Source organism: Brachyhypopomus gauderio, chromosome 3 (genome assembly GCF_052324685.1).
Source record: "Brachyhypopomus gauderio isolate BG-103 chromosome 3, BGAUD_0.2, whole genome shotgun sequence".
Taxonomy (NCBI): domain Eukaryota; kingdom Metazoa; phylum Chordata; class Actinopteri; order Gymnotiformes; family Hypopomidae; genus Brachyhypopomus; species Brachyhypopomus gauderio.
The window spans coordinates 11,336,389-11,364,337 of NC_135213.1; the positions used below are offsets into that span (position 1 = coordinate 11,336,389).

A 27,949-nucleotide genomic window follows, 5' to 3' on the forward strand; every position below is an offset into this window, starting at 1 on the left:
CTCCCATTCACAGGATCGCGCACGATGCCAATGTTGAGCGGTCTGCTCTGAATTGATCATGTGACAGTATTAGGAAAGCTGCACCGTCGCGGAATACCGAAACATCAGGCACTTCGAGGAGTTCCCACAGCGAGTGAGGCGTCCTGCAAGTTCACGTCGCCTCGGGATCCCTCCGCAAACCGCTACTCAAACTCACCCAGAAAACAGCACGGACGTCTGCGCCCGAATGGCCCGGAAATAACGTTACAGACGAGCGAGGGCGAACTAAACGAACAAATCTCAGCGGGCATGCGGGAGTTTGGACAGTTTGTGGAGTTTTTTTTTACCTTCGTAGGCGACGTGCGAGATTTATTTATTTATTTTTCATCGTAATCTGTCGTATATTTATTTTGTAACATAATCAACAAATGGTTGTTGGAAAGTGTTTGTAAATAAAAGAGAGTCACCGCAGCACCGTCGCAGGACTTCACCGTTCCCTGAGCTCTTGTGCGGACCGAGGGGATCCGTGAAACGCTCCGACAGCTTTGGGAAGCTGTGATATATTCCCTCCTCTTCGTTATATAGTTGCTTTTCGCGATTGTAGGCAGCATTTTAAATATGGTGGGGGAGATGGAAACCAAGGAGAAGCCCAAGCCCACTCCAGACTATCTCATGCAGCTCATGAACGACAAGAAGCTGATGAGCAGCCTGCCCAACTTTTGCGGGATTTTTAACCACCTAGAACGGTTACTAGACGAAGGTAAGAGGTTTTATTATAGGGGTGTGAATAAAATGGTGTTAAACGTGTATGCATGTGGGAGAAGGACGTGGTTGATTTTAAAAATCAGTTTAAAGTTTTATTTTTTAATTTAAAGGTCTAGAACATTTATCAAATCATTGCTGAGATGCCTGGCAGACAGATCTAGTTTTCATTGAAATAAAGGCTATTTATAACAGGCCTCTCTGACATAACGTGCTGGATATTAGACTAATTTTATCAGTTCAAATAAGTCCATCCCAAAATATGGTGCAAACTTGTAAACAACTTATAAACAAAAGTTTTTTTTTTTTAATAATTTTTTATATCGAAAAATACGGTGAGAAGAAAATGAAGCGACTAAAGTGGCGGTTTACTAATCGAATGAGGGCGTGAATGAGGGTGAGTCCCCCTGGATCTGAAAAGTGGATGTAGGCGATGTCAGTGTGTGAAGAATGTGTGAGGGCGGTGTTGCTGTTTGGTAGTCTGTGGCTCTTCAAACGGAACACTTCTGCGCCTGCGCACTTACAGTCGCCAGGGGGCTCCAGTCAGTTCAAATACAGGGCGTGGAGCTCGCGGGGCCCATCGCACCATCACAAAAACTGAATCTGAAACTGAAGTTAAGCATATCAAAAAAGAAAGAACTCAGAGACTGCGCTGTCACTTGCAATATTTGGTAGCTTGTTGGAAAAGGGACCTCTAGATTTGCTTATAAGCATAGGCTGGCTGCATGTTAATTTTGTTAACTCGGTACTAAGCCAAATATTAACTAATGAAATGCAAACTGTCTATTTGGACAGAAGGCTCTGACATGAATGAGGTTGTGTTGCATACAGTATGAATTATGAATCTTGATAAACCAGTGAACTTCTGAAATTACTTTTCAAAGTCTCGGTTTCAGATAGTAATGCTGAGGAGAGCTTAATAGTAGAACTCTTTCCTCTTTCAGTCACGTGCTAAGCATACAGAGCTCATGCTTGTATCTTGGTTCCCTTCACAGTGCATTGCTGAATCTAATGTAGTATAAAGTGTAGGTCTGTAGATGCCTGCCCAGAGAGAAGGGCCCTTTGACAGATTTATGTCTTCAGTATTGGCCCTAAGGTTTGGAGTCTATTCAGCCAGCCTGCTTGAAATGCACATACTCTGACCATATTTACCAGCTGACAGATTGAGCCATACTGAAGTGGTCAGATAAAGCTGTGTGTGTCATAAACAACTTTTACTAAGCTCGTGTTTTCACTTCCCTATATTAAGTCTAGTTTTAGATTGCTCTGCAACACTGAGCAGAGGGAACCACAAGACAAAATGAGAAAATGCTCTTTTAGTATCTGAGTGCAAAGGACATAAGCTAACAGCTAGGGCGACTTTCTGCCCCCCTTTTTGGGATCATGCACTGTGCCTGTGGAGAATAGCGATGTATGACGGGGCTTTAAAATTCCGTGTTTTAAATTGAGAAAATGAAAATGTAAAAGTTCCACCGAGTTTCTCAGTCCGACTTCATACTTTGGTTTCGTTTCTGTGTACGTGTATTCACATGATCAGCCGATTCTGATTCCTAGATATGAGCCAACATAGCACCTTCCAGCTAAACACCAAGTTTATGCACATTCTTGTGCCTTCACCACATATAAGACCTTTTGACTTCACCAAAATATCAAAGGTCTTTTTATATTTAGAAATATGGTTTTACTTACAGTAGATTGGTAGGGCTATAAAAGTGTGATCGGACAGAGCCAAGTCACTCAGACGAATTGTATGCATTATTACTGAGAGACAGTTTAGGACAGAGAGGAGTGTATACTGCAAGTTCTGTCTGCATTTCTTTGTGTTCCCTCATAGGAACACACATTCGGCATGTATACAGCTAATTGAATTATTTGAGTAATTAAGCCATTAGGGAAGCAACTTTCTGGGCCAGGATCCAGAGCCACGTTGAACCTGGGCTGCCTTATTTCCATGTGATTCTGATAGAGAGGAGGGGTTCTGGCTGCCTACAGACTACAGAGACCCTGAGGGCTAGCTACTAGCAGTAGGTCCAGGACATAGATAGTTGACATCTGGACTGACTAAGCAATTTTACAGCCCATTGCTGCATTTACTGAAGTTTCCTGGGGAGATTAATTTGTGTGAGAATGATTCACTGCTTTACCATATCAACATTTTCATTGTCCATACGTCCTATAATCAGTTTATTTTACTAGAAAACTGTATCAACTTAATCTGTTCACCATATTAGCTACTAATATTGCTTAGTGATAATAAAATAAAATATGTTTCTAAACTCTTCAGCATGTCATCTGATTCCCAGATACTAGCCAGTGTATTTCCTTCCAGCTAAATGCCAAAATTGTGCACACACTCTTGTGCTTTCGCTACACTTAAGACCTTTTGACATTACCAAAATAACACAGGTGTTGTTGCTGGAGGACATGTCACATGCCTGGTTCAGTTACACATGAAAGCTTCCATTATATCACACAATATGAATAAAGGCATTTTTTTGTTACACATTTACTTTCCTGAGAACAGCTTGTGAGATTGACTTCTCATGTTTTAGCCTCTTCCTCTTAGCTCTACATTGGCTGTAAACTCGAATGCAGAGTACCTTAATGTTCCCAAGCATCTAGCAAACAAAAACAGCCAAAGATTTGTCTAAGTGAAAAGGAACTGTTTTTAGTGTATTTCTCTCATTGATGATTTTGTTTATATTTCCCCAACGTTCATATTGGGCTCTGACAAGAGTATTTTCGTTTTAGATCAGTGTCTGGGTGTGTTTGTATGAATGCACCAGTCCTATGTTTAAAAACTAGTTTAAGTTGCCTCACTTGGAAATCACAGAAATGTGCATTGTTATTGAAGCAGCCTTGAAACTGTAGGCTGGTGTATGGTACTGGTGTATGGTAGGTTGCAAAGCATTACTTAGACCCTAGTGATTATCTCTACAGAATGCTGAATTACCCATACCCAAAGCAGTGTGGCCTGCCACGTGTGCTGCTTCGTGGATTACTTGTAATCTATTTCTGGATCACTTGTAGTCTATATCTGAATGGTCTCACATAAACAAAATGAAATGTGAGCGCTTGTGTGATGTTTTGACCTTTGAGTGCCCTGACATGTCATTTTGGTTGTACAGTAATTCAGTTGCTGTTTGTATTTTTCTGGTAACTCACTCTGGGGCCAGTTTGACATAGGGGTGATCGAGACCCTGCACTGGCTTGTACAGGTCATGTGACCACTGTCAGGATACACAGAGCTGTTGACGGGTTCCAATAATTCACCTTTCACCACAGTGTTGGCATAAGACGTTCTGAATATGCCTTTGAGAGAGCTGAGCATGGGCTGTGTGAAGCGCAGTCAGCCGTGAAAGCATGTTCCGGCAATCTTTGCCTCTGCTTTTTTGAGAGATTCATTCACTTAGAGAGACATTTTCTGACCTTTTATTCTGTGAGCATGTGTGACATAAATGTTGTTTGAATTGCATTAAGCCATTACCTTCCTGACCCGGCACAGTGAAATCCTCCCTTGCATGTGGAGGTGGTGTAGTTGGAGTGAGCGTCACTAAATATATATGTGTTTTGACAGACATTTCTATGTGGTCCTGACACTCCCGTAATTAAACAGCCTTGACCTGTGTTTAAGGATCCATTACCTGAAGTGCGGTGTGAACCCATTTCGTGTGTTTCCTGATGACTTAAGATTTCAGAATAATGTTTTATTGCATTTGCATTAGATTATTAAAGTACTTTAAAAACATTTCTGTTTCCATTTACAGGAATATGCACTTTTGAATATTCAAGAAATGCTTTTAATTTCCAATGACCCATAGTTCCCTGAAGTGAATTCTAGGTGATTTCACACATCTCTAATCAAGTAAAGCTTTTGCTTCTGTTCACATGTCATTTATGTACTCAGCACGGTGAGGAGGTGTCTGGGTGGCACTGTAAGAGAAGCATTGGGGGTGTTTTGCCATCATCACACTGTATTTGTAATATCAGTTGCTTTTCGCTTGTCCTTTGTGGTGTCTTGTTGGGCAAAAACTTGACCAGTCAGTGGAAGATTTTTGAAATATGTGATCAAATGGCTATGATGCCACCATGATGCCACCTCTATGGCATAATCCTCCACTACTTTGCCAGTGTAAATTGCATCATCCATATCCCCTGTGGCTTATTTCCGATAAGATTGCGGCGTTGATTAACCAGTTGTCTCTGTGATCCCATTATCGCGCCAGTCTCTCCCACAGATGGCAGTGCTTGTCTTAGTAAATACTCGACATTTATTTCCCCCCACTAAATGCCACCTCATTAAAGGCCTGACTGAGGCTCAGCGTTGCGGCCGTAGTGTCTTTCTTTCTAGCCGCTCCGGCTGAAGTGGGATCCCTGTCATCCAAACGCGGTGCCATACATCATCACAGTGCATCCTCCACCACTGTCTCACCCAATCACCTCACATATGGTGATCTCACACTGACACCGAGCGCCCGGCCTCACTCTGGTGACTCCGTGCACAGCTTGGCTATCAGCAGGCACATCCTCTTGATGGGAGAGACAGCATGGCAGAAAGCGCGGCGAGGTCATGTGGTAGAAAGACACGAAGAGAGCAAGAGGCCCCCGAAAGGCTACCAGAGGTTTATTTAACAAAGCTGTTTGTAAAAGGAGTGGTTCCCTTTGGTGAAAAGTCAGATAGATTCTCAGTGTTACGAATTAAAGTGATATCTTAGTCATTGAAAGACTGGAGGGGGGAGGGGCTGAAAAACAGTTATATTTTTCTGGCTCTGTCTTGGGTGTGGAGGTCTGGTTGGGATCCAAAAGTATGAGTGTTAAGAGGGAGCGTTTTCTTGGCGGTAGAAGTGTACCCAGATGGTTTCCCAGTTTGAGGCCTGCTCTTTCATCCCTCAAGCAACCTTTCTATCCTCCATTTTACCTTCATTTAGCAAACATTACCTCTCTCCTTTGAAAATACCTTTTCAGGTTGTAAAATGCAGTATTCATACAGGGCATTTCACAAAGACCCCAGACTCTATACATTGATGTCATTACATCCTGCTCTGTCTTATTTTTCCAATTAAATAAGGTGGTATATGTAAAGAATCTGTATTGGTGGAGACAGCTCTCTATTTATTCACTTTAGTTACTTCTCGAATGGGAATGTGAGCCTTTCTGGAAGTACTGTGCCATGGAATATTTACCTCACAGTTCTTGACAGTTTCTGAGAGCAACCATGTCAATGCAACAAGAATGCCCACATGACTTGGGGCATACTTATAATTAGCCATTCCATTTCACCATGTATCCATTTACAGCATATCTTTCTTTTATATGTATGTGTATATATAGTATATACTGTTATAATGTTATATATATATATATAATATGAATTACTTTTTTTCATTCCTTAGAGTGCCTCATGATGACAGGTTGTTAGTTTTATCCAACAGTAGAATTTTTCTGTAGACAGTTACGGAAACTGACTGACACCTCACATTAAATCATGCTCATTTCTCTGCCAGCTATGATATCCAGTCATTTTGACACTGATAATGGACAACCGAAGTATTTTCGTATTACATCTCCATAAAAGCATAAACATGTGGTGTCCCATATGTGCTCAGTGGCCATTTTATTGGATACATCCAAATTATCCCTAACAGGTTGCCATAGCCTAGTGATGCAAAATGTGGTAACATGTAATCATCCATGAGATATATAAGGTCTTATTATAAAATTAAAATAACTAAAGATATAACCAGTAACTCTGTATTTTTAAAGTACGGACACCACTCTGGATTATGGAGGTGATATTTATGCCCTTTGCCTTGATGATGAAGTCATTACATGATGCCATACCAGAACAGCTGTATCATGGTTGAACATTGGCTGGTGAACTCAGATGGCAGTAAACAAACACACTGTAATTGAGATGTCTGCTCTCTCTCTCTCTCTCTCTCTCTCTCTCTCTCTCTCTCTCTCTCTCTCTCTCTCTCTCTCTCTCTCTCTCTCTCTCTCTAATGAGGGGCTGCAGTGGGCATGGTTATCTATATATAATGATTTGCAGTGCTGACCTGCTGTTCATAATGTTTGTTTTTAGCGTGACTGAAGGTTGCTGTAATGATATGCTCAAGTGGCAGTGACAATTATCTCTCACCTCAGTTCTTCTGGGGGAAATGGCTACTGCACCTCATGGCATGACACAGACAGTCATTTTTGTTTTTTTGTAGGAGGGTGGGAGGCTCGTGGGTTGCTGGCTGGACGTCTGTACCCAAGTCAAGCTGGTTGCTAATTGGTGTGAGCCACTTAGTTTGGAACACCAAGACCTCTGGAATTTGTCCACCACATATTTACCTTTGTTTGCTGGACAGCTTGATCACCATATAAAACTGTAGATGCTGACAGATTTCACAACTCTCTTGCACAATACCACATAATGCGGAACGTTAAAGTAATGCTTTTGTAATTGCTTGTAAGTGTTCAGGTGCTCTGTAGAGTATACAAGTTTGTATTTGCCCTCTTTTTTACCCATATTTCCTGTCCTCTTGCATTGTTCTAATTAATTTTAAATCAATCAAACCACAGTATTTTGTCTAGGAATGTTAAGCCTAGTGAAACACTAGCTATATGCTGATTTGAGTCTGTGTGATTAATTTGGGCCGTGCTGGGTAGCTTACGTTGCTGAGGTATACCTGTGAAAACCATATATAATGTAGGCTCTTCTTCCTGTGCAGGCAGAGCGGTCTGAGGATAAGGGTCAGTTAGGCATTTGTGCAATATCATATTCTGTTATTGTTTGCTTAGGCCTGAGATTTACTCCACCTGGGAGAATCCAAAGGGGGACCCTCAGGTAATGGCTGACCTGACTCTGGGTTATTTTAAGATTACATTAATCAGCAAGTCTGGCCTGGGATTTTGATGGAGCCATTTCAAACTTTATTGGACCTCGTCTTGAATCCGTTGTAATGTGGAAATACTTTTGTCCAATATTCTCGAAAGAGCGTTTGTTAATGATCACTGTCTATGTCTTTTGATTTGATCTCTGAGGGATTGTATGTGTTTGGGCAGAGAGCATTCTGAGGGCGGCTGTCTGCACACTTCTGTGTGAATACTTATGAGAACTAGCATTTGCATGATTTGGTTGCTCTCACTTACCCTTGGGGAGCCGTGTTGGAACACCGAACCGGCCATCATCGAGAATAACACCGTCAGGTTTGGGTAGAATGATGCTTTGGCAGACTGATGGATGCAAAACGGTTTACTGACTTGCTTGTGCTTATGATTTTTACTGTTTACAGTTGATCTTGAATTAGCCTAATTAGTGAAAATTTTAAAATAAGAACACCTTCTTGTATTTTAAAAGGTCATGAATATTCCCCACACCTGAGGGGTGGCCATATCCCATTGGACATAATGATGTATCAAGACTTTATCCTGAAAGTATACTTTAGCTGAAATATGTATATGTTTGTCTCCATTGTTCATGAGAAAACTCCATTCCATAGGTAAGTAATGAGTGTCTTTGTCTACACAGCCCTCATGGAGATGTTCCCCAGTGGTATCCTTTACCTGAAGCTCTGACTTTGTCCTACAATCTCTTGTGTTTTCTCCCTGTGTCTGTAGTACTGGAAGCTCATTGCTTTCCGTGTCTTTGTGTAATTGGGTCTTTGTTCTTGCTGTTTGGCAGAGATCGGCAGGGTACGGAAGGACATGTACAACGACACACTGAACGGCAGTACAGACAAAAAGATATCGGAGCTCCCAGACGCAGTGGGACCTATCGCTCAACTTCAGGAGAAACTTTACGTGCCTGTAAAGGAATATCCAGATGTAAGTGGTGTTTCATTACCAATCCTGTGAACATAGACACCTGGAATAGATTTATTTCAGTCTTGGAATTGATATTTGTAACAAAGAACAAAATTTTAATTTGATACTCTGTTATCTCCTGGTGATCTGGAAAAACAGGAATGGAAATTGTAGGGAAGGTGAAACAAACAACTTGACATTTTTAACATGTTTTCATTAGATATAAACATGCAACATCTTTACATTAGAGTTCGGAGTTGCTATATCTAGGGTAGGATGTCTGAATAATGATGGATTACTTTAAACATATTTCTATTCTTACTCATAGCTATCTGTGTACTTTGTTCTATTTACCTTAATCGATCCCCAAACAATTACCTGGAATGTGTCTACTAATGCTAGTAATAGTTATTCATGCTACTCTTATTAAATGGATGAATATAAGCAGTAACTTAAAAAATTGTGAAGAAAAATACTACTGCAGATATCACCTGATAGATGAGGTCTAGGTGTCCATGAAACCAGATGGTGGAGGAGGGTACGTAAAGATTAGCTGGAGTTGTTCAAAAATTTTCTTCCTACATTTCAGTGGAATGGTTGTGCAAGTTTCTTAATTACAAAAGAATCACAAAAATAGTTATTTTAATTATTAAATAATTCACTAGGATTAAAAAGAAGAAGCACAATTAAATGATTCCCAGCCATGCCTTCCTAGAATGACAAAATCTTGCAGTGAGCATCTGAGTGAAAGTTGCAAGCTTGGTATCTGTTATTTTCCCTATAAGGCCTTAAACTCCATCACTCCAGTCCTCCTGATTTAGAGAAGTTGAATCCGCCTGAGGTGAATGATCTAGAAAATCGAAATGTCGAAAAATCATCGAAAATGTTTCCTTGCATCCTGTTGGTCTGTTATTTTGTGACCACATGAGTCTTGCATGCTGTCAGAAACAGCAGGAAGTAGAACGTCTGACCCGTTGGTGCTGATAAGTAATCTACTTCACCTTTCCCACCCTGACTTCAGGACTGTTTTCTGTCCTACATTATCAGAAAAGTAAGCGGAGACAAAACTCTTTCGGTCACAGGTAAATTGATCAAAAAAATATTATTTGCTCATATATAAAGTTTGCCATGTTGGTGAATGTTTTACATCCATTTTATATTTTACATTCTTTTTTATGTAAAGTACTCTTATTGGTACTTGTTAGGAGCTATGGCATCGTGTTAATCCCCAGTATATTTTGGGTCTGGTGTTGACTTTACTGGACGCAGAACAGACTGAGGGATAGTGATTAGTGTCTGCTCTCTTTAAAAGCTGATAAAAGGGTGATGAGGTCAGGGTTAATTAGGTTTGAATGAGAAGCATGTAACAACTCCTGGGGGATAGTTCTTGTCTATCATTTAGCTATTATCCTCTCTTCACTGCCCTTACAATCACACTGCAAGTTCTGAAATGTGACTTTAGATTTTATACTTTGCATTTAAGTTTAATCAAGATATTAAAAATAACCTTCAGTAAACCGCAGAAATGCCCATTTCAGCCTCCTAGTGGTAATGTTTAATATATGGACCAGACACAAGATGATGGACAGAAAACGTATTCATTTTTTTATCTGAAGAATTTTCCCCCCTCCCACAAGAGCTTCAACAAGACCTGCTGTCTTGTAGCTCAATAACACAAATCCTCAAAGCACAAGCGTCAATCTTTGTGCTTGTTCTAAGTGTGGCTTTCTTTCCAGTAACACAATCAGCATTCTGATAATCCTACAGCAATGTGACGGGTCTCAGGCGATAGTGTCTCACTGCTGGAGCCCCGTGCTGTTAAGCCTCCTCGCACTGGTGGCTGGAGACGCCCGGAAGCATCTGGCTACTGTGTCTTCCCTGACCCGCTTCATTAAGGAAGAATGATCTAGAAAGTGACTCCAGCATCTGTCCACAGTGGAAATGAAAAACAAATGAGAGCTTTGAAGCAAAAATTGGAGCCAGAGAGATGAGAGGCAAACGCTGGTGTTGTTTACATTCGCTGTGTGGTGGTGATGATGATGATGATGGGGTTTTTCTCATTCTTCTGACGCACGCTCTCTCACTTTGTGATAAACTCATTGAGTGATTTTGAGTCTGTTGCTCCTGAGTCTCTCTCCTCCGTCTCCTTCTGTCTCTTCCACCCTCCCTATTGTAGGCACTGTTGGACTGTAATGAGGTTTGTCAGAAGCTTTGTTATTGCTGATTAAAAAGTCGCCCCTTTAGAGTTTTTCATTACTATTCTCAAAACATGTTTGCGAAAGACGCGCACGACCGCACGTGCATTCAAACCTGCGCCCATACTCACCTTTCTAAAAGTGTTACATTAGACTGAAGGTGTTGCACTAGGGAGGGGAAAACTAAAATTGCGAACAACAATAACACTAAGTCACAAGCCGGCCTTTTGCCCCGCATGCACAGTAGCCTGATGAGCTCAGCTCTAAATATACAGCACAGAGGCTCTGTGGCCGCAGCAGCTGTGATCAGGCAGAGAGGAGATGGGCTTTAAAAGGAAGAGAATGCATTGTGACCCTGAGAGAGAGGCAGCTGCCTGGCTTATCACTCACCCCTCATGACAGATAAGGTTAAACGCCATGAGAGCAGCCTAGACACCCGGCTGCAAACGCCAGAAAACACAATGTATTATTCCTGGCTCTGCCGCTGTTGGAGATGCGGCCCAGTAAATCACGCTGGGACACAAATAACTGCTTTAACTGTGGTGAGCAGGGTGATCAGTCAGTGGCTGTTCCCTCTTACCAGTCCCTCCCTGTGCTAAGCCCCGCTGTTCGCTCCTGGGATACAGTGATTAGTGTGTCAGTCACCGCGCGGTATAGCACTACCTCGGTTTGTCATGTGAGATATTTTTTGTCACAGGTCATTTGTAATTTTATCTGCAATGCCCACGTCAATAAGTCTTCTTTGCTTTTGACACTTTTGTGACAAAGATCAAGTGAAATGCGGCCTTTGTTAAAATAACCCCCCCAAAATAAAACCACCAAACAAACCCGGCAGATATGTTTTTGATTGGTTGTGCTAGTTAATAATTTTTCATCAGGTACTCGTTTATGCAGGAGTTCCACGGACTTCTCATTCTTGAGATGTGATGGATAGATCCCTTAAGCATGAGACGTTGAGGTTTTTTCTGTGTAATCAGGACACCTGCTCTCCTTTGATAGGCCTCAAGAAATTCCTCTCTGTTCCTCCGTCCTTCACCCCGCGCTCCACTGGCATACTTAGTACGGACATGTCAGGGGTGTTTGGTGCAGCAGGCATACATGTGCTCCTTTGTGTTGGTCTTTTGTGCAGTCCTCTGTTGTGTCAATTACGTTATTGTCTGATGCTTCGTGTGACTCCTCCTCTTCTCCCATTAGTACTGCTGCTGATCTCGTGACACATATTTAACGCCATATGAACTTAATCCTGTGCTTTTTTTTAAAGCATGTAAGTAAGTGTGTGTGTGAGCGTGTGGAAGAGTGTGACTGTGCGCACACATGTGAAGGAGACTTGCCAAAATGCAACATTATTTGTGGAAACAGTACTGTTTAATCTAGTATGACGAGATTCATTATGAAGAAAACATGTTGCTCACTCGTAATATCTATTTCCTGTAGATCAGAGTTGGGTGTGAAATCAATGCTCTCATTCTGCCCTGATGTCATTTTCTCAGAGACATGAGAAATGCTTGTGACTGAGCCTGCTACCATCATTTGAGACTTGATGGCAACCAGAAGTTCTAGCAAAACACCACACACACAAAGGCTGATCTCTTTGTAAAAGTTAGAGTAAACAAAGTTTGTGCATGTGTTTAGGGGTGGTTTGTTTTTTTACTTTTATATTTTTTACCTCGCACTCTTGGGCCTGGGTCAGGGTGAGAATGGAACAGAGTTGTAGCTCTTACACAAATGTTAAATTCCTAAGGGTCTTTGGGTTCTGGATGTTGTCTGCTTAACAAAAGGAGACTTAGCATTCCATGGATTCCTCTGTGGTTTGGAAAATCCTTCTGATTGAATTATACAATTATCTTACCATGCTTTAGTTTATATTCAAGCTTTGCCAAAGTTTCCATATGAGAATTAAGGGAGGCTACAACGGTATGGTTGTGTGTTTTTAGCATTTTAGCAGATGTGGTCATACAGCTGTCTATGATTCTTTTGCAAACTGATGTTGCCGATAGCTACTTAGAAATAATGCATGACCAGTCCTGAACTTGCCGAAATTTAATGCCACATTACAAGCTACGAAACCTTTTACTCAAATACAGATGTAACTTGGTCTAAACCGGTCTGGCTGTGACGGATGTCATTCCTCCGTTGATTTGGCTGAATTATCTTACATTATGCTGAATTATTCTAACATCTCGTTTCTTCCCCTTTCACGGTCTGTCTCCGTAGTTCAACTTTGTGGGGCGAATCTTGGGGCCCCGTGGTCTCACTGCCAAACAGCTAGAGGCGGAGACAGGCTGCAAGATTATGGTGCGGGGCAAGGGCTCCATGAGGGACAAGAAGAAGGTGAGTCCCTCTCTCCCGTCTCTCTTCTTCCTTGCTTGTTCTGGTTGTTGTCCCTCTAACTCTTTCTCTTAGGAGCGCGTTGAGACTTAAAATCTAATACGGAAACGTTTTCCATTAGACACCTGTTTTCAGTTTTTTCTTTTTTCAGTTCATGAGAAAAGCCATTTTTTCTTGTTGTGCCTGTGCTTAACTAATACATGCCAAATGGCAAGGGATAGAACTCAGGCAGTTCCATTCTGATGGCGTTGCGACTGGAGCCCGGTTGGCCTGGAGAACCACGGGACTGAGACAGGCATTCTGCCTTCCTCCAAGGGTGCCTGACACGGAGGAAAAATGACTCGCATTAAAATGAAAATGAGTGCCATTAGAGAAAGAGGGAGACATGGGGGGAGCTCTCTGCTGCTCCGAGCTGAGCGTGGATCCTGCTTCACTTCTTCAGTATGTCTCTCCCTAGACCATTTAGTTCATGTTTTTAGATTAGAGGACAACTTGAGTGTTGCCACATCCAATTTGACTTACCAGCAAAATCGAGAGCGGAACAAATTATTCTCCTAAAGACAGCTATGCTCTGATGAGGGCTTGCCCCCCCACCCCACCCACAGTGTAAGTATGTATTTGCTTGATGTGGTGCATATGACAAATGAATCTAAATCTAAAAAACAAAATGTATTTGTTTTTGTGTTTTTTTTTTTTTTTTTTTGGGGGGGGGGGGGGGTATGGGTGTCATTCAATGTGTCTATGCAGTCAGCCCACCTCCGCTTCAGTAGATTAGGACCTGAATCCAAAGAGGTCTGGGTAATCCTCTGAGAATTCACATTCTCTCAAGATCTCGTGGAGCTTTTCCTCCTGCTGACAAAACAGATTGGAAATAGACTATGGCATGTTAATTCAGTTTTAGCTCCCTATACAATGCTATGGAATATATTGTTAATGAAATTAACTTTTACAATTGAATTGCAAGTCTTCAATTTAATTCTAATTTCAAGCTGAGGCAGTGTATTGGTGAAATCCATAACGGTGATAACAGGCTTGATTTTATAGTGCAGTAATCTGAAATTTCATGTGTTAAAACATTCATTTGATCTTAACAGCACAACCACTGCCAGTGGTTGCAGAATGACAAATAAATGTATACGGAAGAGAATACTGAATAGCAGGGTGTCGGAAAATATCTTGTGCTGTGCAGTGTTGCTAATTTCGAGTGATGGGGAATTAATGAAACACAATGAGCTGAGATTCCCCTAGGCACACTGCCATGTTCCAGCAGTGTTACACAAGCTGCACCATCACAAATTTCACTCGGGCCCTCATCAGACACCGTGATGGAGGGCATTTAATTGAGCAGGATGGAAATGCACTCGGATTGGTCTCTCATCAGCGTCATATTCACCGTTGCATGTCCGAGAAATATGTGAACACTGCCAATATTCACTGTTTCTCCAAGGCTAACATTATAGTTTAACAGGAGTCACCAGGGTGCTTCTATTGATTAAAAAAAGCTCTTGACTGCTTGTCAAAATCACTTTTAATGCGGCGGAAGTGGTTGTCTGCTGCATGTGTGCACAGTGGATGTGCAAATGTTCCACAAAATCTGTGTGTTCCAGAGCACAGTACACTTCACGCTATGGTTTTTGAATTGCTGAGATGGTTGACTTGGTTTTTGAATTGCTGAGATGGCCACCCTGGGGGGAACAAGCCAAACATCAAATGGAGATGCCATCTGGATCCATGTACTCTTTCACCCAAATTAGATTTATAGTTCTGGTCCCTTGGGTACATGGATGGGAGGTGCAGTGTGTCCATACCTATCTGTACAGATAGACCTGGTGGGTTTGTGTTAATAAATGCCACTGTAGCTGGTTTGGGACCTTAAAATGGAGTCTAGATCATGTGAAATTATTATTTGAGTAGGTACCAAACTGTTCCTATGTGCTGTTTGGTTTGGCAAATTCAGAAGATCAGAAATGTAGATGTAATTCATAAAACTGTATGCAATTCATTATTAATTCATGTTTGATGACTTTTCCACAGTATATTATTGTATAAATATGCAGTGCTATCATTGTAAACATGGTACTCTGATTTATAGCAACTGTCAGACAGGCTTTTCCTAGTACGTTTTGCTTGTGGGAGCCCACATAAAGAATGCAACCCTGGGACATGCCAACTAATCCACATCTCTACCACATGTAGGCCCACACAACCTTCATGCCATAGACTTGTTTTGCCGTAGCTTATTCAGGATTTCAATCTAAATTTAAAGCAGCGTTTGCCTTTAGGATGTAACTATGTCCTAAGAGCGTTAGGTTATGTCTTGAGTGTTCGTGTTTGTTTGAGTAATTGCTTGTTTGTGCATAGGTGGCAGTCAGTAATTAGCAAATTTGGTGCATCCCTACTGCATTCTAACACTGACAGCTACGAGATGGGGCGAAACTGTGTTCCCTTGTGTTTTTCTTCATTTCCTGAAACTTCGCCACGTAACCTCCCAGTGAGACCCTCAGAGGAAAAGCAAGTGGGTTTATAATAATGGATTGTCTTGTAGATCGAAGTTCTTTGTAATAAGCATAATCCAATGTGATGAAAAACCTAGCTGGAGACAGCACATTCAATAAGGTCTAATACTTCGGTCTGAGAGCCGTGTTTCTATGGAAACAGAAACGTCCCTGCAGTCAGAGGTCATGACCCCTGAAGTGAACCTAATAGCCAACTGAGTCAGGTCACGTACTTATGTGACTGTAGCCATCCACTGGTCTGTCATAACCATCAGCTGGACTAATGCATCTTGCAAAATGTTAGTGGTAAAATGTTTCCACAGAAACTGGGCATGACTGTGCAGGAAAACAGCACAAGTCTCAATCTGGAACAGATACCCAGTTGATTCAGATATTAAAATGGAAAAAGTCAGATTAATGCATTTCCATGGCCACTAAAGCTGCTTCCGTGTGTGTGTGTGTGTGTGTGTGTGTGTGTGTGTGTGTGTGTGTGTGTGTGTGTGTGTGTGTGTGTGTGTGTGTGTGTGTGTGTGTGTGTGTGTGTGTGTGTGTGTGTGTGTGTGTGTGCGTGTGTGCGTGCGGGTGCGCATGTTTTCAGGAGGAGCAGAACCGGGGTAAACCCAACTGGGAACACCTGAATGAGGATTTGCACGTGCTGATCACGGTGGAAGACTCCCAGAACCGAGCTGAGATCAAACTGAAGAGGGCCGTGGAGGAGGTGAAGAAGCTCCTGGTTCCTGCCGTGAGTCCCTCTCCTGCTCCTTTACCTCTCTTGGTCCTGACTCTGCGTATGCTTATCAGAACAGCGCACCAATTTAAGAAAAAAAAAGAAGCGTAGAGTCGCAAAAGCCCACATTGATTCGATTCAGCAAACAAGATTTGTGGGTTGGAGTTAAAGAAGTGCAGCATAGGCACTGATACATCTGTTTGCTCAGAAGGAGCTAAGACTAAATAGCTGTCCTCAGCATGGCTACCATTTTCACACTAGCCGTACCGAGTCCTCATAGGGAGAGGAGAGTGTAGTCCAGGAATCGGGGTAGGCACAGAAGGGGGATCGCTCCCATGTGTACGTGCAGGGTCCTGCTGTGCGAAGGTGAGCAGCGTGGGTAGTTTTTAATGGCACTAATTACCTGCGCTTGAAAATTTAATGAGGGCCACAAGGCAGAGGGGTCAGAGCTCCGGGGCCCGGTGGGGGCCATCATAAGCCACCTTGTTGCTGTCAAGCTCAGAGCGGAATGGTAATGAAGCGGTTGGTCTTAAAGCACTGACGGCGGGTTAGTCGGAGACACCAGTGGAAACCAGCTGAGCTCCAAAGATGGGGAGAAAGGAGGCCCAAGAGGGCACCTGACCGAACGCCAGAATCCTCCCAACTCCACTTCTCAGGGTGTGGAAAGATTTCTGTTTGCTAGTCGAGACTTATCCGCACCGATAGCAGGGGAAGGCAGAAAACCCTGAAAGTCAACAACAGTGTTGGCTGCAAGAGAAACGTTTAAGTGCCAGAGATGAATAGAGCGGAGCAGAATGGAAGGCTTCAGACGGCTGTGTGACCCTGGCTGGAAGTGGACCTCCAGCACCAGAGGGGGAGGGTGAATGCCCCCCTCGCAGTGCCACCATGGCAACCCTCACGGTGATCCACTGATCCATGATTGGCTGTAATGCCCTTTCTGTGGCACATGGTTGAGAATGGAAGTGAAACTCCTTTTTAAAGTTAAGCGCTGTTGACATCAAGAGGCTCTGCCTACAGATAAACACGGCGCTTCTCATGTTTCCTTGGTGAGAGATCGTTGTGAGGATACAACTGTGACATTTCAGTTTCATCATTTTCCACAGATATCCAGTGACAATGTCGTTATTGATTACTTAGTGCATGTGCATACAAGTAATTGACGGTAATGACAAATTGTGCTTTAGTTCAATATTTTTGGAATTTCTATTTCATATCCTTCCTCTGAAGCACTGTAATAAGGGTCAAAGTGACCACATGTGTAACTATAATTAAAAATGTCCAGTCAGCATGAAACCTCAAAGTTGGGAGTGTTGTGGTAAGTGAACTTGTGGTACGTTATTAGTTTCTGCTCTGTAATGTGGGCATGTCTCGTGTAAAAATAATTCTGTACATTGCCTCAGTGACGAAGGGGTTAATGTCCTCGCATTTTAAAAGCTGGGTTGTGGGAGTAATTAAGGAGAAATTAAGATGTCTCCATAGCAACGCTTTGCCCTCTCAGAAGGAAGAATGTGTCATTCAGTTTCCACTGTACTGAACAGGGAGCGAGTCCCAGAACCTCCGAACTCCTCTACCCGAACAGTTCATTTTAAGAGTGCTCTTCTGTTTGTGCTTTTCCTCCTTTTAAACCTCCTTTTATTTCTATGAAATGCTTTGCTTAAAAACCGTACACACACACACACACGCGCACACACACACACCTGTTTAACAATGCACTTCCACATCCTCCACCCGAGACTAACAGGATAGGGGTGGATTCCTCCAAACCACTAAAAATAACCTGCTGTCTATTTTTACAGGCCGTCAGTGTGTGACCACACCATGCTCTGGCCGACTGTTCTATGACAAATGTCTTTGAAATGTCTTGAAAACTTCAGTCTAAAAGGAAGGAAATATTCGTTTTTATTCCTTGTTATGTCATTGCTCTGCTGGTGAGGCTGTCCTGTAAACTTGGTTTAAATACTCAAGGTTCAGTTCTCTAATCGTCTCAGTACTGCTCGTGCCGTCCATATCTGGGCTTGAGGGCACTTGACAAGCAGACATCAGCAGTGTAAGCAAAGGTCTCTCTCTCTCTCTCTCTCACTCTCTCACTCTCTCACTCACTCACTCACTCACTCACTCACTCACTCACTCACTCACTCACTCACTCACTCACTCACACACACACACACACACACACACACTGATCCCACTCTGAATTGCTCTGCTATTCTTTTGCCTGTGTACCTGCTGACATAGTGTGGATCATTCTGTGTGTCCTCTCTGCATCTCCCTGACCCGGTCTGAACCTGTGCTCCAATATCCTGCAGCACATGAAAGTTTTTAAAAAACAAATCCCTCCAGTTTAATGATTCAGCTCCACACTGCAGTGGTGTTTTGCCTGTGCAATGTGTCTGCGCGGTTTGCAGATGGCAGTTAATTATATTACCAAATTTTTATAGTGCCATATAATTTTATCAATTGCTGGAAATAACTATGAAATGAGAGATTTGTGTGTTAGTCACTACAAGTGGAGTTAATTAAAGGAAACGCTGGCTAATTATTTTCAGTGCATATTGATAGACATGGAGAACAGTTTGTGTTGTAGAGAGAAAGAGAGAGAAAGACTGAAAAAAGGAGAGAGGGTGGGATCAGAGTAAGAAATGTGAAAGAAAAGAGTGAAGGAACTAAAGCTGAGATCATGCAGAAAATACAGACAGACAGGCAGGCAGACAGGCCCTCTGGTACAGAGAGAAGGAAAATGCGACATGGTGAGCACTGATTCCAGACGGTAATGTGATCTGTTTCTTTAACCTCTGTGCTCTGCGTGTTCATGTTTGGACAGTACTGAAGTAACACACACTGTGTCCGTTGGTGTGTAGGAAACGCTAGCTCTGCCTCTAGCACTAGCCTAACGCTGCTGGAGCCCAGTGTCCTGCAGCACACAGATTAGAGCCTTGCAATATAACATGTTGGAACCCAAGAGCACTGGTACTGGACCTATAATTGATATTTATGGACCTGTTTACCTTTAGGTGAAATGTTTCCTCTATTTGTGGCTTGCATGGAAGACTGATGACTATTGGCCATTAAAACTGGTTATTTATTATTCCATGAGCCTGTTATAAATTACATTTTAATTTTGTAACTTTTTTCCCCTTTTTTTATCAACTTTCTTTGCAAAGTAAAAATTTGTATCTGTCTGTGCATGTCTGCATGGGTGCATGTGTGTGTGTGTGTGTGTGTGTGCGCGTGTGTGTGCATGTGTGTTTGCTGGCAGGCGGAAGGTGAGGACAGTTTGAAAAAAATGCAGCTGATGGAACTGGCCATACTCAACGGCACATACCGAGACGCCAACATCAAATCACGTAAGGCCGCCCCCTTCACACGTGACCCCTAGTGTGCATGATCTGTCTTGACCTTCACACTCTCTCTGACATGTGAATATTACAGTACGCCGGTGTTTGTACGGCTGGGTATTTACCATGTGTTCTCGAGATGTTGGATGTGGCAGCAATTTTGTGTGTACACGGTATACACAAAGGGCTTAGGGACATGCAAGTTTTAAGGAAAAAAAAAAACCTGTGTGTGTGTGTGTCCCCTGTAGCAGCCCTGGCGTTCTCTCTGGCAGCTACAGCCCAAGCTCCCCGCATCATCACCGGCCCCTCCCCCGTGATGCCCGCTGCTGCCCTGCGCACTCCTGCCCCTGCACCCCCCACTCTCATGCCACTCATTCGACAGATCCAAACCTCTGCCATCATGCCGGCAGGCACCCCTCATCCCGCCACCCTGGTGCCTCAAACCCCTGAGTCAGGGATCATCTACGCTCCCTACGATTACCCCTACACCCTGGCTCCTGCCACCTCCATTCTGGAGTACCCCATCGATTCCACTGGTGTATTAGGTAAGTCTGTTAACGGTGCAGGTGTGTTTTTATGGGGTAAATATTTACCAGTGTGGTATGTTTTCTTGTGCCTTTGCGAGCAGCTTCTTGAGAAACAGGAAACCTGTAGTGGCAGCATGTTGTATTTGTGTTTTCAGGTACCATATAGTCTAATTTCACAACTCTGTCTCGTTCTTTTAGGTATGGCTTTCCCAACAAAAGGCTAGTAGTGTTCACGGACAGTCTGCAACCCTCACGAGTGTTAACATGCTTTGGTTGTGTTGTTTTTGTTTATTTTTAGCTACCACAAAACAACTGAACAATAATCAACAAAGACCTTTAATAGTGTGATAACTAAGGAACAAATAAGCCAAGAAAAACAGATAATTACTACTGATGTTTACACTGGTGTTATGCTTCCAGAATTTATTTCATTGGTTTATCTTTGACTTACGAATTAAGAAAACTCTAGAATACTGATGAATAATTAAATCTTTTGCTATCATTGTGCTTTGAACATAGTGCAGCCTATCTAGCAGTCAGTCCTTGTACTTGCTTCAAGCCTGCATGGCCTAAAGAGAAGGATCAGTGTTATTGCAGACTTCCTGTTATGAATTGGAGAATTGGGATGAACGAAGCACTCGTTATGTGCTAATGCACATTTGTCTACCAGGATTTGCATGAAACGGATCCGTCTTATTAAAAGCATTTCATGTGTCATTTATTGGTAGGATTTCAAGGGCTCTGTTGTCAGATAACCGGAGCAGTCAAAAGAAAAATATTGGGGGATGAAGTCACCTCCCTTAAATTACAAATGTTGATAATTTGCAGTCGCAGTGTGCTCAGAACAGCTTTCGGTTGTCTAATGGAAACGATTCTTCCTGTTTTGTGAGATTTATTGAGTGTTGATTTGTGAAATGTTTTATTTTTCCTTTCTTTGTGCCAAGGTCTTGTTATTACTGCATGTTACTGTTAATGTGATGTTGATGTGATCTCTGTTGGTAATATTGCGCTCTGAGCAGGTGCTGTGACTACTAAAGTACGAAGGCAAGATATGCGCGTCCATCCTTACCAAAGGGTAGTGACCGCAGAAAGAGGTTAGTTTAGCCCCAGTGTTCACGCATTATTCTGTGTGTGTATGTGTGTATGTGTGTATGTGTGTGTGTGTGTGTGTGTGTGTGTGTGTGTGTGGTTCTTAGAATACTTGCTATTCTTTCATTTACAATGCAGACTACAATTAGATATTTTTTATGGACTTCATACAGTTCTGTGCAATAGTATTTGGCCACCATTAGGTTTGCTGTTTTAGCACAGGTATAATGGACCATGTATAATTAGTTTTCAGTCTCTTTTTTACAATACAGCCATACAGGAAATTTGTATGCAGAAAGTTATATATGAAACAAAAAGTAAATTGAGACCTCCTTATGCTTGAGAAACAGCAGGACAGCCTACATCTAAAGAAGAACTCTAGGACATGTAGAAAGGAGACTGGTGTAACACACCAGACGTTTATTTCAAAAAAACAATAATAATTATACATATAGTCACAACCTATCAAGCTGGCAGCAGTCACAGATTGACCGTAGCTGCTCTACAAGTATGGCAGATGTATATGATCTCGAAAGTATAGCTACAAGGTGTGTGCGTGTGCGTGCGTGCTTGTGTGTATTTGAATCAAGCATTTCAGCATGTTAATAAGTTGGGGAAGCACTAGAGGGAACGGTAACACTTTATATTTTGTTTGTATAACACCTACAGAGGAACATCACTAAGCCACCATTAAAAATGGTTATAAGCATTACAAAATCTGAAATGGTGCCTCATCCTGTAGCACTTAGGCCAACTCAGGACTTGAACACAAGTCTAAAGGAAGACTCTTTGATGTTTATTGACACTGTAGGCTTTATAATGCTAAGTGTAAAGTGTTACCTCCACGTGTATGGGTTCAGAGTTAGGTTTATCACACTGCATGGGTTGAAGTTAAAATGTCTCACCAATGGCAAGAGAAAATTGCCTGGGTTAACCTGTTTGCTTGAGCGCCATTATCCTGATGACCTTGGGATGACCTTATGACTCCCAGTTGATGACGGGTGATTGACCTCTTCATTTTGCTCGTTTCATTGATGTTGAGTGCGCTCTCTGTGTCTCGGTAGTGTTCTTTGGACTCTGAAGTATCTTTGTGGCACCTCCATTCCATTCAGCTTGTTGAGACAAACTTCTCACGTTCCTCAAATTCTCTTCCACCTTTTTAGATTAATTTCTCAAGCGAGAGCATTTTTTAAAACCACTTTTACATGAACAAGTGTGCAGATGTCCAAGGGCCAATGTGATCACATAATAGTGTGACAAATGTAATGCTGTGGTAATCACCATGCAACAAGAATCCCAGCAGTGTTATTAGTAAACTCAAAATTAGGTCTCAGTAGACCAGCACAGTTAGAAGCTTTTAAAGATTTTATTACGTATTTACAATTTTGAACTTAAGTAAATTTCAAGCCCCATTTTATGAAATTCAACATAGTGTTAAAAAAATCTTTAGCAGTCATCAGGTCTTAACCTTTTTCGTTTTACATTTTATTTATATAATGTTAATGCATTGCATGAACCTATGATCTGTTACTGTAAATGCTACTTATGTTACTTCTCACTCATAAGTACTACTTTGGTTACATTTGTGGCCGGGACCATTTTTATTTTGTGTTGATGAGAAAAGCCTTAAGCAGAAAAAAACTGTATCTAAGGGAAAAGAAGAATGAGTTTTTATGGATGGCTCAGTAATGAAACTACATTTTATTAGTCATATTGAACAACTATTAGTTTGCCAAATCTGTACATATAATATCAGTTACTTCTAAAAGTTACGGCGAATGTGAGATTCTACTGAATTGATTTAAATTGAAATTAGCACTATAAGATCTTAACACATAACCGACAAACAAAACTGACCAGATTAATGAGAAACAATTGTGAAATTGCACAAAAATTGTCAAATCATCTCATCTGGCCTACTGCCCATGGTCTTATTTGAATTCACTTAAATAATAAAAAATAATAATAATTTCAGCACGGTCTAGCAGGATAAACAAACACCTGCAGAGTCATGGATTGATTCTGTCTATAATGAGACTTTGCTAAAAACCTCTTTTGGGATTTTAGAAACATTTAATGAGCATTTATTTTTAACATTTAATTGCTCGTTTAATCAAAACACAAGTAATTTAGTAAATTTTCTTCTTTACCAGCTAAACTATTGATGGCCCTTTAACACCTTTATGGAACTATATACATGTTAAACAAAGGGTGTGGTCAGTGTCATATGGGATAGATTTGACAAATAATTATGAAGGGTATCGTTTGAGGAGGGGAGTTCTCATAAGTATTAAGTTTGAGCAAAGTACTGTAGCTTTCCAGTTCTGCTCAATGCAGCCGATAATCAAGAGTGTGTCTTGTTTCACCATCCGTCAGGAAATTGACATGCTGTTCTTATGAACTCCTATGAACTCCACATGCAAATGTACCTCTTCATAAAAAAATACAGCACAAATAGTTTGCACTGAAACTTTTAAATTGCCAGATTCTCGTCTGTTCTCAGACAAGGCAAAAATGTCAGAAAAAGACAAAACGATAAAACCTCATGCTAGGTTAGTGTGTGGACGGTCTGTGGTGGACAGGGGGCTGGTATCTGGACTGGCTGGGAGTCTCTTCCACATCATATCCCTGTGACCATCATAATGTTGCGGCGAGTGTAATTTTTGTAACGGATGGGACGATTAGGTCTATGGGGAAACTCACAGCTTGCCTGTTGACACAGTATGAACAGATGAAGAAATATTCCATTTTTTGTATTTTGTTTTACTGTATGCTTTTTCCATCTCTTTTTTCTGTTGTTGCCGTTGTCTTTTTTTTTAAAAAGAACATAGTATTTACTTGTGGAAGTGTGGACTTTTTTTTTTAAGTTTATGAAAAAAATATGTCTAACTACAAAGCATTGCGCATTTATGAATTTAAGGATATATTGTATATGTGAAGGAGCAGGGGTGTATGTGCTAGAGGACGCTGCAGGAAACATGCTTCTGAAAATTATGGAAATACAATTTCAATTTCATCATAGAGATTACATAGACTTTGTGTAATGCATTTTCTGTTCTCAAGCCTAAGAGCTCATTAGTTTGGAAAATGGTAGTTTTGTTTGTTTCGTCCTCTTTACTCTAGCCCTGACTTCATCAGTTGTTTTAGTGTCGTTCTGTTTAATTAGCAATGTGTTTTCATATTATTGTAAATAGACAAATTTTAAAGACAATAAAGTTTGACTTGAGTCAAAAAAACTTTTTTTTTCTGTATTTTGCAGAAGTAGAAGCTATCTTTTTATATCTCTTGGTTTTCTGCAGTCACATCTCTTTAACTACTCATGAAATCAACCCATTATCACTAGCAGCTTTGTTGCTTTGGAGTGGAAAAGCACTGTAATGCTTAATAGCAGTCAGAGAACAAGCTACTTATTGATCTCACCCTCTTTAATCAAGACTAGCTATCACATTGAAGTACGTTTTTTTTTTGACTGCTACTAACCATTAAGTGGTGTTAGTTTAATTTGTATTCTGCCATTGATTTGCCTCTCTGCTTCTTTAACCATTTTCACCTGGGAGTTGGGCTCTTATGTGAAATCATGAGATCTTCATGATTTTGCAGTTTTAATGTAGATGTTGAGCAGTTTCTCTGACAGTAGCTCTGATTTTAGTAATGTCATGTTGTCATCCGACCGTCACTAGCTGAAACTAATCTCCTTCTCTATCTTTTTTCTTTTGTGTCCTCCTATGTGTCTTTTTTGTTTTCTCCCCCTTGTTTTTTTTGTTTTTTTTTCCCCTCTTTGTATTCGTCTGTCTGTTTTCTAACCACCCAGCCGCCACCGGCAACTAACCAATGACCCTATGAGCTCTCAACTCTTCACCCAATGATGACCTGACCATTGCCTGTCTGCTGACCAGTTCTCTGGCGCACCTCCTTCGCTTGTCTGTACTCACGGCCCGCCGGTGAGCCGGGAAGCAGCTTTAATTCGCTTAACACCGCGCAGAAGCAGTGACGGCCCCACTCCTCCACCCAGCAACCCCCCGAGCTCAGCCGCCCAATTCCACAAACTGAAGACCTCCATGGTCAGGTGATCTAGTCTCCTTAATCTGCACTGAAAAAGTCATGAAGCAATAATATGGTCTGGAACAACACCTACAATTCTGTTACCAATCCTATTTATACACACACAAACACACACACACACACACATACAGTTGTTATAATAGGCAGTGGGGTTTGAGCATTAAATTGACACTTTGCCTAAGTTGTTGTGGTGTGGGTCCACACTGGATTGAAGTAATGTTAAAGTAGTTGTGTGATGTGTGTGTTTATGGCATGCTCATGTGGGAGAGGGTTATGAAGACGAGGAATCAAGCAAGTTTTTGACGATGTCTAAAGGGGGGGGGGGGGGGGGGGTGTAAAGCCATGCTCACCTCAGCATCTTGTCCACAAACAATAATAACTGCGTCCCAAGATGAGAATAATAAGTATAAAAGCACTGAACACTAATTAACACATTTTTGATATGAGGGTGCTGCACGAAAAATTTCTATATTTTTCAGAATAGATTCTTTTTATATGGAGCAACAGTATTGTCAAAATGTGAAGAACAAAGAAAAGCATTTATTTCTTTACAACGATGGAGAGATTTAAGAGACCAAAACAACGTCTTTTTTAAATCAGTAACTTTGAAAGTGCCTTATTTTAAGTATGGTCATTGAGTACGATATCCATCAGTGTTTATGGCAGCATATCAGGTATAATTTGTATGTTCCTCCATACGTTGGGACTAATTGGAGGAGTACAAAGCCATTGCTGCACTGATCATTTACCAGTTATATCCAGAACATAGTTTTTATTCTGTTTTAGCTTATGTTCTCTCTCATCATCCCTTGCCCTGATCTACACTTGTGTCATCTGTTACCCTATATATTGTTTTTTTTATACTCACTTTGTTTTGGTTTTTTATGTGTGTAGACTAGAAGTGTGATAACTTTAGATCTTCTGCAGTAACATTGGCCACACATGTTTGAAGCACATGTGAACACAGGCATTACACATCAACACTATGGCTTCCCACCATGGGTAATTTACATATAGACACTATGGCTTCCCACAGTGGAAACTGTTACATAGGCTGTAGTGGTCATCATTTGGTCACCCTGTCTGCATGAATTACCAGTTCAGTAGATCTCATAAGTCTGCTCCAAGCTAAATGCCTTGTAATGGTGGTGTTATTTAAGGTAATTTTTTTCTCAGTTTCCAACAATTAAGAAGTGAACTGTGAAATCGAACTTGATATAAATGCATTTAAAAACAAAAATACACTATGCATTTGACTTAATTTAATGCCAAGGTACATGAATCACGTTTCCTTCAGTAAGTCTTCCAGACTACATAGCCAAGGTCAAGAACTAACATGGAAACTTCAGTTACAAGAAAACAAACAAAAACAATTGAGAATACCTAGGTTGATTAGGTTATATGTTGTGTAACACGATTAACAAAGAATAATTTCTCTTACTTGGTTAGCATAACTGGATTGTCAAAGGAAACGTATCCTTCTGATACTTTCATCATATGTATGTAATGTCATATGTATGTAATGTCATATGTAGGTTTTCAAGGCCTAGAGATTATTATGGTGTTATGTCTCATTTCTTTTTTGATTTGTGAGAATTTCAACAGGAAAATATCATGCAAATGTATGTGGAGCTTTTTAATCCAACAAGCTTCTCAACTTCTCAGTTAACTTCAAGAACTGGAGTGTTGGGTTATTGGGTGTTAATTTCAGTTTAGCCTGTTTTGTTTTCATCATCAGTATTATAAGAACGTGTGAGGGTTGGGTATGTGTATGTGTAAATGAGTGTGTAGGTGTGTGTGCGCACATGCACACATGCTAATTTGAATGTATGTGTGTCTCTATAAATGCATGTAAGGTTCTGTGTTTTGTGTTATCATGCATATGACACACACCTAAGAACTGCAGATCCCTTATTAAAGCAGTCTTGTTTTTTTTTCCATTGGAAAATGTATGGTCCTATTTATAACCATTGTAACAACTATATAATGTATTTTTCTATCATATTTTGTATGTATGAAATAACATTAAATCATGTTTTCTGATATGAACTCTATGCCTTATTACAAAATTTAATATTTGAGAAAATGTTCCGTCATGTCATCCTGATTTTTGTGAGAGTCCATAGTAACACAACATTCACATGTTGCTTTCAGTGAGGACAAAATGCCAATGGAGTTATTTCTTTTTTGAGTTATAAAACGATATCATTTAATACCCAGCACATGTCTCAACCTTTGCTGCAATGCTCATTTACTGTCAAATGCAATTTGCTGGGGCAATTAGTTTTGTTTTCTGTTTCAATGTTGCTTGATTTATTGTGCCTTTTCATAGGAAGTGTGAGCTAATAACTGTTTTAGTTTTTAAAATCTGATTAATCTTTCCTTGCCTCTTTCACTAACATTTAATTATATATTTAGGATAACCCCTTCAATAATTTTTGTCTGCTTTGAATCTTTTCAAAACAAATTGTGTGAAATTAAGCAGAAGAGTGTTTTAACTGACATTTTAAAGAATGCTGGACTAAATTCTGTACTGAAAAAGCAATAGCAGAATATTAAAATAATAGTTTTAAAAGAAACTAACTTTGTTGCTCTTTCTCTTATGCTTTTATGTGCCAATACACTTGCGTACTAATCTTACCCAGGGCTACAGCAAGCA

At 41.0% G+C, this 27,949-nt stretch overlaps 1 protein-coding gene across 3 annotated transcripts; it reads left to right on the forward strand.

The window, feature by feature from the left end:
* Positions 1 to 27,335, forward strand: qki2 (QKI, KH domain containing, RNA binding 2). 3 transcript variants are annotated; one of them, XM_076999506.1, is made up of 9 exons: positions 1 to 739; positions 8,411 to 8,553; positions 12,942 to 13,058; positions 16,149 to 16,292; positions 19,534 to 19,621; positions 19,861 to 20,157; positions 20,338 to 20,358; positions 21,159 to 21,233; positions 25,040 to 27,335. In XM_076999506.1, exons 1-9 carry the CDS (start codon positions 598 to 600, stop codon positions 25,054 to 25,056), a joined length of 1,044 nt encoding a protein of 347 aa, XP_076855621.1. In that variant the 5' UTR covers positions 1 to 597; the 3' UTR covers positions 25,057 to 27,335. The 3 variants fall into 3 exon arrangements, with proteins under 3 accessions (XP_076855621.1, XP_076855622.1, XP_076855623.1); XM_076999507.1 differs by lacking the exon at positions 20,338 to 20,358 and having other exon boundaries at positions 2 to 739; XM_076999508.1 differs by lacking the exons at positions 20,338 to 20,358; positions 25,040 to 27,335 and having other exon boundaries at positions 2 to 739; positions 21,159 to 25,025.
* The last annotated feature ends 614 nt before the right edge of the window (positions 27,336 to 27,949 follow it).